The 15,537-nt window shown below is 45.3% G+C and overlaps 1 protein-coding gene across 1 annotated transcript in view; it reads left to right on the plus strand.

Annotated features, from left to right (window-relative positions):
• Positions 1-15,537, plus strand: part of LOC132834543 (uncharacterized) — a 37,659-nt gene that overhangs the window by 9,182 nt on the left and 12,940 nt on the right. Inside the window, exons 4-7 of the mRNA XM_060853474.1 lie at positions 763-815; positions 3,573-3,686; positions 8,770-8,826; positions 10,456-10,557. Of these exons, the coding sequence (XP_060709457.1) occupies positions 763-815; positions 3,573-3,686; positions 8,770-8,826; positions 10,456-10,557 (326 nt within the window). The remainder of the gene's footprint in view (positions 1-762; positions 816-3,572; positions 3,687-8,769; positions 8,827-10,455; positions 10,558-15,537) is intronic.

Below are 15,537 nucleotides of genomic sequence, written 5' to 3' on the forward strand. Positions count from 1 at the left end.
GACGGAAGGGTCTGTTTCTGTTCTAGTACGTCTCTATGACTCCACGACCTCCTGTCCATGTTACCACCCTGACCGCTCACCTAGTGGACCTGTTACCCTCTCAAGCTGCTTACACAGCTAAGTTCACATTCTCTCAGTCGCCTCTCACTGAGGCTTTGTCTCCTTTGACCCATGTTTATGTCCTGTTCAGTGTTAGCAAATGCGGAGTGACTTCAATGGAAATGCTGTCTGTGAGGATTTTGAGGAAGGACCCTACATCTAAAGTCAGGCCCTGACATAGAATCTAAACCAGCACAGACAGAGTGGATCGTGGGAATTTCCTCCCCATGGCAGAGAGACCTAAGAGGGTAAAAGTTTAAGATGAGGCATAACTGGGATCTGAGGGCAGAATCTTTTCACCTAGAGGATGGTAGAAATATGGGGGAAAGTGCTGGCTGAGAGGCTGGGGAGGCAGAAACTCTCGCAACATTTCTGAAGAATCTTAAAGTGTCTGCATACAGTAGGCTATCGACCAAGTTTCAGGTAAATGTTTGGTGGGCCGAAGGGTCTCTCTTTATGTTGCATGACTCGAAGCAATCTCTTGTCTCATCTGGGCTCGAGGTAGGGATTTAAAGCAAGATCAAATGATGTATATCAATAACCTAAGCTTTGAATATTGCAAAGACTTTGAATAAATATGCATGGATCATTGCTGATAGAATACCAGAAACCTCTTTTGATTTCCTGAGGATGAAATGTTTTCCATAGGTTAATTTCTTTCAGGTAAAGTGGAAGCCAAAGACTATGGTCGTGATGGAAAGCTACGATACCCTTCTGTGAGTATTCCAAAAGACAGATGCAATAAGACCCGAGTGGTGCTCAATGAGAATTTATTGACAATGTTTGTCCCTAGTATTAGTAGTATAAGCCCAACCCTTGTTTGCTGTATTTAAATGAAATATCCACTTATCCAGATGGAACTCCATCTGCTATTTTTCAGCCCATTGACCCATTTGATCAAGATCCCTTTGTAATCTTAGGAAACCTTCTGCACTGTCTACGATGCCACTAATTTGGTGTCTTCTGCAAACTTACTAACCATGTTTTTGATATTCTTATCCAAATTGTGTATACAAATGACAAACAAAAGAGGACCCAGAGCCGATCCCTGTGGAAAATTGTCGGGAAACCCATTTGGCCTTCGATTGTCCAATAGGGAAGGAAACAGCCGTCCGTACCTGGTCTGCCCCACAGGTGATTCCAGCAATGTGGTTAACTCTCCACTGGTCCTTCTTGGCAATTAGGCATAAATAGCAAATGCTGTCCTGGTCAATACTACTCACACCCTGTGAATAAATTTTTAAAAAACTTAATTAAGATTATCAGCGTACGATGTGTTCCATAGTTTATCCAATCCAGTACAATTGTGTTCCAGTGTCCATTCCAGTCTGGATATTATTACACAGTCTTAGATTTCAGAGCAGAAGGATATATAAAGGCCTCAACCATTTTACGTTTGTGTCGTGTCCATGTAAATATTATACATTTGTTGCTTCAGTGCTCATTTTTGCAATAAAGCTAAAATTGCCATTGTGCTATTGTAGCATAGGACCACTCTCTCATGAGGTGATAGTCTTGCCTAAGGGTGAACAGGTCTCTCGGGAGGAGAGTCCTTATGAGAACCTTGGCCCATGTGGAAGTTGAGCCCATGCTGTTGGTATCACTCTGCATTGTCCCAGCCACCTGAGCAAACCATCCCCCTCACTCTCTCACTTCTGGATTGACATTCTCAATTCTTTGTGTATGTCAGTCTCCATCCCTAACTAAATGTAATCAATCCTCTGTGGACTTTGTTAATTACAGACATTGACAACGCATTCAACATTTCAATGTCCCTTCATCTACAAATGACAGACAACCTCATAGAAGCTTGGAATGGTAGAGTCCCTACAATGTGGAATCAGACCATTCGATCCATTGAGTCCACATTGACCTTCTGAAGAACATCCCACCCCCACCCTAAACCTGTAACCCCACATTTCCAATGGCTAACCCACCTCGCCTGCAGATGACTGGACACTATGGGTAATTTACCATGGCCAATCCATCTAACTTGCACATCTTTGCACTGTGGGAGGAATCCAGAACACCTGGAGGAAACCATGTTGCAGATTCAACTTTTCATTCATTATAAATCCATACTTCAATGATGACTTGCCTTAACCCAACTTCAATTGCACTGGCTCATCGTACATGCGCAATTGTTGAATTTCATGACCATGTCATGAAAAGTTCAACTTCAAATCCTGTCATTGTGCCCAATTTAAATTTCCAATTCTATTTATTCATGAACATCACTAATCAATTACAGAAGGAAAACTCCATTCCTTTAATAATGTTATCAATTTGTTATGGACCAGACCAAAACACACTTTATTCATCTGCTATAGTTAAAATAAACAAAATAAAGAAGGAATTAGAAAAAATTTAACAGAATGAATTTGGTTTGCTCGCTGAGCTGGAAGGTTCATTTCCAGACGTTTCGTCACCCTACTAGGTAGCAGCTTCAGTGGGCCTCAGGCGAAGCACTGCTGAAAAGTCCTGCTTTCCATTTATATGTTTGGGTTTCTTTGGGTTGGTGATGCCATAACAGAATAATGTGGTAACTATTACAAATTAACTGTTCCAATATAGTAATATCCCACAAACATACTCTTGGCAAAAAAGGCAAATTCAGAAAACAGATGGTCTCACATGCAACTCCAGTAGCAATAAGAGAACAGCCCAGCTTTTGACTATAACAGAGACAGCGGAATAAAAATAGCTTCCACTTCATCAAGACCCACCAGCAAATGCTGAAAGTTGAACCTGAAAGTCATGGCTCAGTGGGAGTTTTGCCCACACCCCTACAGTTTGTGGTTCCAACGTTTTTAAAAAAAATCCAAGGCCTCACAAGCTGTTTACCCTCGTGACCGTGGTAGGCAGCTCAGCACCTCTGCCTTAAAATCTCTCTTAAAAAAAAACATTCTATCATGTCTTAAAGCCACAGTGTGGTCACACAATCCATGGTATATTCAGCAGCTCCTCTTAATGTAAACCATACTAAACTACTTCTTTCCAAGGGCATTGCTACTTTTACTTGTCCTTCCTCATCTGTGTGCCTTTTGCGGTCAATCACATTGGTGTGGTGGAATCTTTCCAGGTAAGGGAGATTAATTTATTCCCCCTCAAATACATTTACAAGCCAGTTAGCCTTTTCCTACAATCGATTCTGGTTTCATGATTTCGTTACAGATGCCTGATGGGATTGGCATCCATGTCCCAAGCATTGCTAAGGGCTTCTGGATTGTTAAGCCAGTCACAAATCTTCAAGAACATTACCTCCCGATGCTTGTTAAATTAAATGTCTGTTCTGTTGTGGAGCATAACCCAAATCATTCGGAGATTTGGTGTCCATTCAGTTAGAAATGTCATGTGCCTGATTTTGACTTAGAAAACCGAATGCCTCATTGAATTATCGATTGTCTGCTAATCACCGAACCTTTATGCCTGTTTATTGCTGATTCCCTATTTTGCTTTGTTACTCTCCGCAGTTGATCCAAATCGCTTTGGGCTTCACAATCAGTGTTTTGGCAACTGCTTCGACGATTTTAACGCCCCATAGCCCATTTCAACCAGTCCTCATTCCATGGTGGTCTGGCATTCTGGTAAGAGTCTTTAAATTGGCCCTATTCTGAGATGGCTCAGGGTCGCTGAATGGATCTTGCTGTTGAACTTAATTTGGATGCAAAACTAAGGAGAGGAATTGGAGCAGTGGGACTAATTTGGGTTTGGTTACTGCCATTATGGGACTACTCGGGGTGAGTTTGCTTTGTAATTGATTCAGGGCTATAGAGTAAAGTGGGAAAAAACCTACTTCATCCACAAACTACTGTCCCATCCGTTGACTCCACCTATACTTCCTGCTATCTCAGAAAGGCAACTAACGCCAACAAGCCCTCCCATCTGGTTATAATCTCTTCCAACCACTACCGTCCGGCAGAAGAGAAAAAATCTTAAACACACATATCAACAGATTGAAGAACAGCTTCTTCACTGCTGACATTAGACTGATGAATGGACCCTCTCAAGTTTTAAATATCATGTTGATCTATGTGCACCTTCTCTGCAGCATTATTCATCGCTCTGTTCTATTTCCCTAATGCACTTCGTATGGTATGGTCTGCCTGTACTGCACGCAAAACAAAATTTACCAAGGTACATGTGACAATAATAAATCAAATCAAATCAAATAATTGAAAGGGGCTAATAATAGAAAACTGGACAGTATTTTGGCTTAGTTGAAAATGTGTTGCTGGAAAAGCGCAGCAGGTCAGGCAGCATCCAAGGAGCAGGAAATTCGACGTTTCGGGCATAAGCCCTTCATCAGGAAACATTCCTGATGAAGGGCTCATGCCCGAAGTGTCGAATTTCCTGTTCCTTGGATGCTGCCTGACCTGCTGTGTTTTTCCAGCAACACATTTCCAACCCTGATCTCCAGCATCTGCAGACCTCACTTTCTCCTCGAGTATTTTGGCTTAGAAATGATACAGGAGATATAGGATGGAGCAGGACAGATTTATTTGTGTCAAGATTCTCACATGCCAGTAGAATTGAAGTGTTATAGTGCTAACTATAGTCATAGAGTCATGGAAATCTATGACAGAAAAAGGCCCTTCAGTCCATCATCACGTCATGTCCACACCAGTCAAAAACAAGCACCGAATTGAGTAGAGGAGTTGGGATGTCATGTTGCGGTTGTACAGGACATTGCTTAGGCAAAAGTGAAGACTGCAGATGCTGGAAACCAGAGTTTTTTCCTCTTCAGATGCTGCCTGACCTGCTGTACTTTTCCAGCATCAGTCTGATCAGGACATTGGTTAGTCCACTTTTGGAATACTGCGTTCAATTCTGATCTCTCTGCTATAGGAAAGATATTACTAAACTTGCAATGGTTCGGGAAAGATTTACTGTTGGATGTTGCCAGGGTTGGAGGGCTTGAGCTGTAGGGAGGCTGGGGCTGTTTTCCCTGGAGCGTCAAAGGCTGAGGGGTGACCTTATAGAGGTTTTTATAAAATCATGAGAGGCATGGATAGGGTAGATAGTCAAAGTCTTTGTCCCCAAGAAGGGGAGTCCAGATCTAGAGGCTTAGGATGAGAGAGGAAGAATTTGTCACTTTTCCATGCAGAGGGCTGCCAGAGGAAGTGGTGGAGGATGGTACAATTACAGCATTTAAAAGGCATCTGGATGGGTATAGGAACAGGAAGGCTTTAGAGGGAAATGGGCCATAAGTTGGCAAACAGGACAAAATTAATTTAGGACACCTGGTCAGCATGGACGAAGAGTCTCTTTCAACTGTACAAATCTGTGACTCTATAACTATCCCATTTTGCAGCACTTGCAATCTTCTTCCTGACCTCTCCGCCCCCACCCCACTCCGGCCTATCACCCTCACCTTGACCTCCTTCCACCTATCACATCTCCATCGCCCCTTCCCCAAGTCCCTCCTCCCTACCTTTTATCTTAGCCTGCCTGGCACCCTCTCCTCATTCCTGATGAAGAGCTCTGGCCCGAAACGTCGAATTTCCTGTTCCTTGGATGCTGCCTGACCTGCTGCGCTTTAACCAGCAACACATTTTCAGCTCTGATCTCCAGCATCTGCAGACCTCACTTTTTATCCAATGAATACAATCCCAGGATCCTCAGCCGTTCCTCGTATGTTAGACCTACCATTCCAGGGATCATCCGTGTGAATCTCCGCTGGACACGTTCCAGTGCCAGTATGTCCTTCCTGAGGTGTGGGGATCAAAACTGGACTCAGTACTCCAAATGGGGCCTAACCAGAGCTTTATAAAGTCTCAGTAGCACAATGGTGCTTTTATATTCCAACCCTCTTGAGATAAGTGACAACATTGCATTCGCTTTCTTAATCACGGACTCAACCTGCATGTTTACCTTTAGAGAGTCCTCAACTAACACTCCCAGATCCCTTTGTACTTTGGCTTTACGAATTTTCTCACCGTTTAGAAAGTAGTCTATGCTTTTATTCTTTTCGCCAAAGTGCAAGACCTCGCATTTGCTCACGTTGAATTCCATCAGCCATTTCTTGGACCACTCTCCCAAACTGTCTAGATCCTTCTGCAGCCTCCCCACTTCCTCAGTACTACCTGCCCGCCTACCTAACTTCGTATCATCGGTAAACTTCGCTAGAATGCTCCCAGTCCCTTCATCCAGATCATTAATATATAATGTGAACAGCTGCGGCCCCAACACTGAACCCTGCGGGACACCGCTTATCACCGGCTGCCATTCTGAAAAAGAACCTTTTATCCCAACTCTCTGCCTTCTGTCAGACAGCCAATCCTCAATCCATACCAGTAGCTCACCTCGAACACCATGGGCCCTCACCTTACTCAGCAGCCTCCCGTGTGGCACCTTATCAAAGGCCTTTTGGAAGTCTAGATAGACCACATTCACTGGGTTTCCCTGGTCTAACCTACTTGTCACCTCTTCAAAGAATTCCAACAAGTTTGTCAGGTACGACCTCCCCTTACTAAATCCATGTTGACTTGTTCTAATCAGACTCTGCTCTTCCAAGAATTTAGAAACCTCATCCTTGACGACGGATTGTAGAATTTTACCAACTACCGAGGTTAGGCTAATTGGCCTATAATTTTCCATTTTTTTTTGTCTTGATCCTTTCTTGAACAAGGGGGGTTACAACAGAGATCTTCCAATCATCCGGGACTTTCCCTGACTCCAGTGACTTTTGAAAGATCTCAACCAATGCCTCCGCTATTTCCTCAGCCACCTCCCTCAGAACTCTAGGATGTATCCCATCGGGACCAGGAGATTTATCAATTTTAAGATCTTTTAGCTTTTCTAGCACTTTCTCTTTTGTAACGGCAACCATACTCAACTCAGCCCCCGACTCCCTTTAATTGTTGGGATATTACTCATGTCTTCCACTGTGAAGACTGACGCAAAGTACTTGTTAAGTTCTCCTGCTATTTCCTTATCTCCCATCACTAGCCTTCCAGCATCAGTTTGAAGTGGCCCAATGTCTTCTTTTGCCTGTCGTTTGTTTCTTATGTATTGAAAGAAACTTTTACTATCATTTCTAATATTACTGGCTAGCCTACCTTCATATTTGATCCTCTCCTTTCTTATTTCTCTCTTTGTTATCCTCTGTTTGTTTTTGTAGCCTTCCCAATCTTCTGATTTCCCAGTGCTCTTGGCCACTTTATAGGATCTCTCTTTTTCTTTAATACATTTCCTGACTTCCTTTGTCAGCCATGGCTGTCTAATCCCTCCCTGGATAATCTTTCTTTTCTTGGGGATGAACCTCTGTACAGTGTCCTCAATTATACCCACAAACTCTTGCCATTTTTGCTCTACTGTCTTCCCCGCTAGGCTCTGCTTCCAGTCTATTTTTGTCAGTTCCTCTCTCATGCCCTCATAATTACCTTTATTTAACTGTAACACCATTACATCCGATTTTGCCTTCTCTCTTTCAAACTGCAGACTGAACTCTACCATATTATGATCGCTGCTTCCTAAGAGTTCCCTTACTTTAAGGTCTTTTATAAAGTCTGGTTCATTACATAGCACTAGGTCCAGAATAGCCTGCTCCCTTGTGGGCTCCATGACAAGCTGTTCCAAAAAGCCATCCTGTAAGCATTCCATGAATTCCCTTCTTTGGATCCACTGGCAACATTATTTACCCAGTCCACCTGCATATTGAAGTCTCCCATGATCACCGTGACCTTGCCTTTCTGACATGCCATCTCTATTTCCCCGTACATGTTGCGCCCCTAGTCTTGACCACTGTTAGGAGGTCTGTATACAACACCAATTATGGTTTTTTGGCCTTTGTGGTTCCTCAACTCCACCCACACAGACTCCACATCATCCGACACTGTGTCATTCAGTGCCATAGATTTAATTTTGTTCTTAACTAACAAGACACCCCCACCCCCTCTGCCCACCTCCCTGTCTTTTTGATAAGTTGAAAATCCTTGGAGGTTTAACTGCCAGTCCTGACCCCCCTGTAACCACGTCTCTGTGATGCCTACCACATCATAATCATTCACTATGATCTGTGCCATTAGTTCATCTGCTTTGTTATGAATGCTACGAGCATTCATGCTAACTTTATCGCTAAATGAATTTCGTCCTATTTGCCAGCACTTGGCCCATATCCCTTTAGACCTTTCCTATTTGTAAACCCATCCAGATGCCTTTACATTGTACCAGCCTCCACCGATTCCTCTGGCAGCTCATTCCATACATGCACCACCCTCTGCATGGAAACGTTGCCCCTTAGGTCACTTTTACATCTCTCCCCTCTCACCCTAAACCTATGCCATCTATCTGGACTCCCCCACCCCAGGGAAAAGGCCTTGTCGATTTACCCTATCCAGGCCCCTCATGATTTTATATACTTGCAATCTTTCATCCCAAGCCTCGCTACTGTTCAGTTCCTAATGCCTTTGGACATAAACTGCTTCAGTATCTGAGAAGTTGTAATCCTGCATCTCTCAAAAGAATGACTGAACTGAACCTGGGTAATCAGAATGGGACAAATTTCCTTCTGATTAATTGATGTACCTTGTTTTAAACAACTTTAAATACAAACTCTGCAGTTGTATGAACTGAAACAGTTTGCATGAGGGAGGTTTACTATCCGACACACAAGAGATCACAATAGATTTTTCTCATTTCTTTGTGTTTCCTCTTTTTCTGTTGCAGTTTTGTGTTATAGGAATGATTCCATTGCTACCCCTCAGGAAAAGCGAAAAATTTAAGGTATTGTATCTTTGATGATTAAGTGGTTGAGTTTATTTAAAGTAAAATAATGTCCAACTATCTTCAGCTGCTTCATCTACGACCTTTTCTCTAACCTTAGTGAGGAAGGAGTTTGCCACCCTTGCCTTCATTGGTCAGTGGAGTGAGTATAGGCATTGGGAGCTGAAAATGTGTTGCTGGAAAAGCGCAGCAGGTCAGGCAGCATCCAAGGAGCAGCAGAGTTGACGTTTCGGGCATGAGCCCTTCTTCAGGAATCCTGAAGAAGGGCTCATGCCCGAAACGTCGACTCTGCTGCTCCTTGGATGCTGCCTGACCTGCTGCGCTTTTCCAGCAACACATTTTCAGCTCTGATCTCCAGCATCTGCAGTCCTCACTTTCTCCTATAGGCATTGGGAGGTCATGTTGTGGCTGTACAGGACATTGGTTAGGCCACTGTTGGAATGCCGCATTCGATTCCTCTCTCTCCCTCCTTTAGGAAAGATGTTGCGAAATTTGAAAAGGTTCAACGAAGATTTACAAGGATGGGAGGGTTTGAGGAATAGGGAGAGGCTGAATAGACTGGGGCTTTTTCCCCTGGAGCATCAGAGGTTGAGAGGTGACCTTGTGAGGTCTTTTTCCCAGGATAGGAGAGTACAAAACTATAAGGTTTTGATTTAAGGTGAGAGGGGAAAGATTTAAAAGAGACCTGAGGAACACTTTCACACAGAGTCTGGTGCATGTATGGAATGAGCTGCAAGAGGTGGTGGAGGCTTCTATAATTAAAGCATTTAAAAGGCAGCTGGCTAGGTATATGGATAGATAGGGTTTTGAGATATATGAGCCAAATGTTGGCAAATGGGACTAGATTACTTTAGGATAGCTGATTGACATGGATGAGTTGGACTGAAGAGTCCGATTTCATTCTGTACATCACTATGACTCTAAATGGGACTAGTTTAATTGTGAAAACTGGGATAAGGGCTGTTCCCATGCTTTAGACCTCTTTGAACTTTGCGTCATAGATCGACAGGGTGTTAAAAAAGCGTTTAGTCCGTTTGCCTTCATTGCTTGCTCCCTTGAGTATAGGAGTTGGGAAGTTGCGTTGAGGGTGTCTAGGACTTTGGTGAGGCCTCCTCTGGTGTACTGTGTCCAGTTCTGGTCGCCTTTTTAGAGAAAGGTTATTATCAAGCTGGAGAGCATTCAGAAAAGATGGAAGAGCTGAGTTATAAAGAAAGGCTGGCTCGGCTGGGCTTGTTTTCACAGGTTGAGATCTTGTCGTAGTTTATGGAATAATGAAGGGGATAGATAGAGTTAATGGTAACTGTCTTTTCCCAGGATGGGCATTTTTCAGATTAGGTGTCACACTTTTAAGGTGAGAGCAGAAAAACTTTAAAAAGGACATGAGGAGTAAATATTTTACCATAGGGAGTGACCCAGGGGTGGAATGAATGATTCGGCTACACTATTGGCATTCAAAAGACAGTTCGATGAAAAGGAAACGTTTGGACGGATATGGGCAGGTGGGCAGAAGGCAGGTGGCAATCGATCCATTTGGGATTATCATTGACTGGTTGGACTGAAGGGTCTGTTTCCATGCTGTGTGACTCTGTAAGTCGTGTTAACCAATGATTGACCCTTTTTTCCCCCCAGTTACTTACTATACTTGGCATGAACATCATAGGTTTGCTGATTGCTATAACGTCAATGGGATTATCAGTCTGGAATGGAACTAGCCAGAATGTAAGCAAAACGGTGAGAACCTTCAATCTCGATTGCATTTCCCCAAAGTGTGAACCTCCTTTCTTAAATGAAGTACTTTTGAAAGAAGTGAAACAATTTATTTTTGATGCTTATTGATATTAATAGCAGAAAGTTTTCCTGGATACTTCCCTGATTGGGTGTATTTAAGCTTGGCAGTCAATATATTTATTTACTTTTATGGTCTTTCCTTGAATATCAAAAAAAAAGCTTGAATGCAAAACTCTTAACCACGTTCTTAAACGCCTCTCTTCCTATTTCTGTGACCGCGTCTTGCCTTACAGCTTCACAATCTTGGTCCTTTTCCAAATCTGATGATGGGTCTGATCACCCTATAATTGTCCCCGGTCTTCCCCCTCCCTAAAGCTGGCATCTGATAAGGGCCTGACTGATGTGGACTGTGGGAAGTAACCTGGGAGGTCTAAGTGAGATAGGGCCAATGAAGCCTACCTCAAGGTCTGGAGCAATGAGCTGTATCTCCCATCGAAGCTGGAGGCATTGAGCTGAGATTCTTGCTGGGCAGTGATGAGTTGCCTGTTAACCGTGACTCTTGCCTGATAGTAGCACTGTTGACACCAAATCTCCCCTCATTGACATGCAGTTTCCTATCGGCATTATTATTAGACACTGCGTCGAGACATCGCTGCATCACTCAATGCTGAGACATTTCTTTTCCCCGCCAGAGACCCTGGAACCATTAGCCCTGAGTTACAAGGTGTCCATTCAAGGCAGGGATCAAGACGAATATCATTGCTGAGAAGGCAGTGAATCTGTGAAATTCTTCACTGCAGATGGCTGCATTGTGAAGTACATAGAACATAGAAGAGTTCAGCACAGTACAGGCCCTTCGGCCCTTGATTAGATTAGATTGCTTACAGTGTGGAAACAGGCCCTTCAGCCCAACAAGTCCACACCGACCCTCCACCCAGACCCATTTCCCCACATTTACCCCTTATGGGCAATTTAGCATGGCCAATTCACCTAACCTGCACATTTTTGGGAGGAAACCGGAGCACCCGGAGGAAACCCACGCAGACACGGGGAGAATGTGCAAACTCCACACAGGCAGTCGCCTGAGGCGGGAATTGAACCAGGGTCTCTGACGCTGTGAGGCAGCAGTGCTAACCACTGTGCCACCGTGCCGCCCACAACCTTTTATCCTATGCCAACCTTTTATCCTGCTCTAAGACCAAACCAAACTACGTAACCTTCATGGTACTATCTTCCATGTGCCTATCCAAGAGTCGCTTAAATGTTGCTAACATGTCTGATTCTCCCAACACCACTGGCAGTGCATTCCATGCACCCACCATTGTCTGTGTAAAGAACCAACCTCTGACAACTCCTCTAAACCTTCATCCAATCATCTTAAAATGATGCCCCTTTGTGACAGCCATTTCCACCCTGGGAAAAAGTCTCTGGCTATCCACCCTGTCTATGCCTCTCATCATCTTGTACACCTCTATCAAGCCCCCTCTCATCCTTTTTCACCCCAATGAGAAAAGCCCTAGCTCCCTCAACCTTTCTTCATAAGACAATCCCTCCAGTCCAGGCAGCATCCTGTTAAGTCTCCTCTGCACCCTCCCAAAAGCTTTCATGTCCTTCTTATCATGAGGCAATCAGAACTGAACACAATATTGCAAGTGTGGTCTAACCAGGGCTTTATAGAGCTGCAGCAATGCTAATGAAAACCAAGACACCATGCACCTCCTTAACCACCCTTTTGACTTGGGTGGCAACTTTGAGGGGTCTCTGGATGTGGACCCCAAGATACTTCTGTTGCTCCACACTGCCAAACATCCTGTCTTTCACCTGCATTCAAATTTAACCTTCCAAATTAATGCCGTCACGCTTTTCCCAGTCGAATTCCGTCTGCCACTTCTCAGCCCAGCCCTGCATCCTGTCAATGTCCCGCTGCAACCCTGCACATCACCCACAACACCACCAACATTCATGTCTTTGGCAAACTTACTGAACCATTCCTCCACTTCCTCATCCAAGCCATTTATAAAAAAAATCACAAAGAGCAGAGGTCCCAAGACCGATCCCTGTACAACACTGAGCTCCAGGCTGAAGACTTTACATACACTACCCTTCTCTGTCTTCTATGGGCCAGCCAATTCCGTATCCAAACAGCCAGATTTCCCTATATCCCATGCCTCCTTATTCAATGTTGAGACAAATCAAGGGATGGATATTTGCTATTGCACATATTAGACAATTGCACATATTAGACAATTGTCAAGGAGGGCAGGGCTTTGCAGTTTGGAGTGGGGGTCTGGCATTAGGTCTCATTCAATAAGATCAAGAATTTGAATCAGTGAGGAAATGATTCACAATGGTGGGGGGAGGGGGGGGGGGAGCGAAGCAGGAAAGTGAAACTAAGGATTCTAAGGAAACTAAGATGGGCCATGATCTCATTGAGAGGTGGAACAGGCTCGATGATTTGATGGAGAGGGTTCAGAAGAGATTTACCAGGACTGGAGGGTTTAAGTTCAAAGACTGGGACTTGTTTCACAGGAACACAGGTGGTTGAGGGGTGACCTTACATAGGTTTACAAAATGATGAGGGACACAGGTAAGGTGAATAGCAAAGGTCTTTTGCCCCAAGGGTAGCAGAGTTCAAAACTCGGGGCCATATTTTGAAGTTGAGAGCAGAAAATTTTGGAAGGGACCTGTGGGGCAGCTTTTTCATACAGAGCGTGATTCGTATATGGAATGAACTGCCAGAGGAAGGGGTGGATGCAGGTCCAGTTACAACATTTAAAACACATTTTGACAGGAAAATGAATAAGAAAGGTTTAGAGGGATATGGGCCAAACGCAGGCAAGTGGGACTAGAATCATAGAGGAAGGAAAGGAAGGAAGAAGCGGAGGGCTTTGAGTCCTTTGTGATGGGGGTTGGAGGTGTCAGGGACTGGATGTCCATGGTGAAGATAAGGCATTGGGGACTCTGCATACCTGGACACGGTCCTGTCCCCCTTAGTCCAAGAACTCCCCACCTACGTTCAGGAAACCACCCACACCCTCCACCTCCTCCATGATTTTCGCTTCCCCGGTCCCCAACACATTATCTTCACAATGGACATCCAGTCCCTGTACAACTCCATCCCCTATCAGGAAGGACCAAAGCCCTCCGCTTCTTCCTTTCCCGCCACACCAACCAGTACCCTTCCACTGACACCCTCCTTCGACTGACTGAACTGGTCCTCACCCTGAACAACTTCTCTTTCCAATCCTACCACTTCCTCCAAACCATGGGCACCCGCATGGGCCCCAGCTATGCCTGTCTCTTCGTAGGATATGTGGAACGATCCATCTTCCGCAGCTACACTGGCACCACACCCCACCTTTTCCTCTGCTACATTGATGACTGTATCGGCGCTGCCTCGTGCTCCCACGAGGAGGTTGAACAGTTCATCCACTTTACCAACACCTTCCATCCCAACCTCACATTTACCTGGACCATCTCAGACTCCTCCCTCCCCTTCCTAGACCTCTCCATTTCTATCTCAAGCGACCGAATCAACACGGACATTTACTATAAACCGACCGACTCCCACAGCTACCTGGACTACACCTCCTCCCACCCTGCCCCCTGTAAAAACGCCATTCCATATTCCCAATTCCTTCGTCTCCGCCGCATCTGCTCCCAGGAGGACCAGTTCCAATACTGAACAACCCAGATGGTCTCCTTCTTCAAAGACCGCAATTTCCCCCCAGACGTGATCGACAATGCTCTCCACCGCATCTCCTCCACTTCCTGCTCCTCCACCCTTGAGCCCCGCTCCTCCAATCGCCACCAGGACAGAACCTCACTGGTCCTCACCTACCACCCCACCAACCTCCAGATACATCGCATCATCCGTCGTCATTTCCGCCACCTCCAAACGGACCCCACCACCAGGGATATATTTCCCTCCCCTCCCTTATCAGCGTTCCGAGAAGACCACTCCCTTCGTGACTCCCTCGTCAGGTCCACACCCCCCACCGACCCAACCTCCACTCCCGGCACCTTCCCCTGCAACCGCAAGAAATGCAAAACTTGCGCCCACACTCCCCCCTTACTTCCCTCCAAGGCCCCAAGGGATCCTTCCATATCCGCCACAAATTCACCTGCACTTCCATACACATGATTTACTGCATCCACTGCACCTGATGTGGCCTCCTCTATATTGGGGAGACAGGCCGCCTACTTGCAGAACGCTTCAGGGAACACCTCTGGGACACCCAAACCAACCAACCCAACCGCCCTGTGGCTCAACACTTCAACTCCCCCTCCCACTCCACCAAGGACATGCAGGTCCTTGGACTCCTCCATCGCCAGACCATAGCAACACGATGGCTGGAGGAAGAGCGCCTCATCTTCTGCCTAGGAACCCTTCAACCACAAGGGATGAACTCAGATTTCTCCAGCTTCCTCATTACCCCTCCCCCCACCTTATCTCAGTCCCCACCCTCGGACTCAGCACCGCCTTTTGACCTGCAATCTTCTTCCCAACCTCTCCGCCCCCACCCCCACTCCGGCCTATCACCCTCACCTTAACCTCCTTCCACCTATCGCATTTCCAACGCCCCTCCCTCAAGTCCCTCCTCCCTACCTTTTATCTTAGCCTGCTGGGCACACTTTCCTCATTCCTGAAGAAGGGCTCATGCCCGAAACGTCGATTCTCCTGCTCCATGGATGCTGCCTGACCTGACAAAGGGAAAAGACTTTGTCTAGTTATCCTATCCATGCCCATTTTGATTTAATAAACTTCAGCCTGCGACGTTCCTGTCTATATAACTCTCTCTATAACTCAATTCCTCCAACCTTGGTAACATCCTTGTAAATCTTTTCTGAACCCTTTTAAGTTTCACAACATCCTTCCGATAGGAAGGAGACCAGTATTGGACGCAATATTCCAACAGTGGCCTAACCAACATCCTGTCCAGTCGCAACATGACCTCCCAACTTATTGCTCTGACCAATATA

This window comes from Hemiscyllium ocellatum, chromosome 40 (genome assembly GCF_020745735.1).
Source record: "Hemiscyllium ocellatum isolate sHemOce1 chromosome 40, sHemOce1.pat.X.cur, whole genome shotgun sequence".
In the NCBI taxonomy this organism is placed as follows: Eukaryota; Metazoa; Chordata; class Chondrichthyes; order Orectolobiformes; family Hemiscylliidae; genus Hemiscyllium; species Hemiscyllium ocellatum.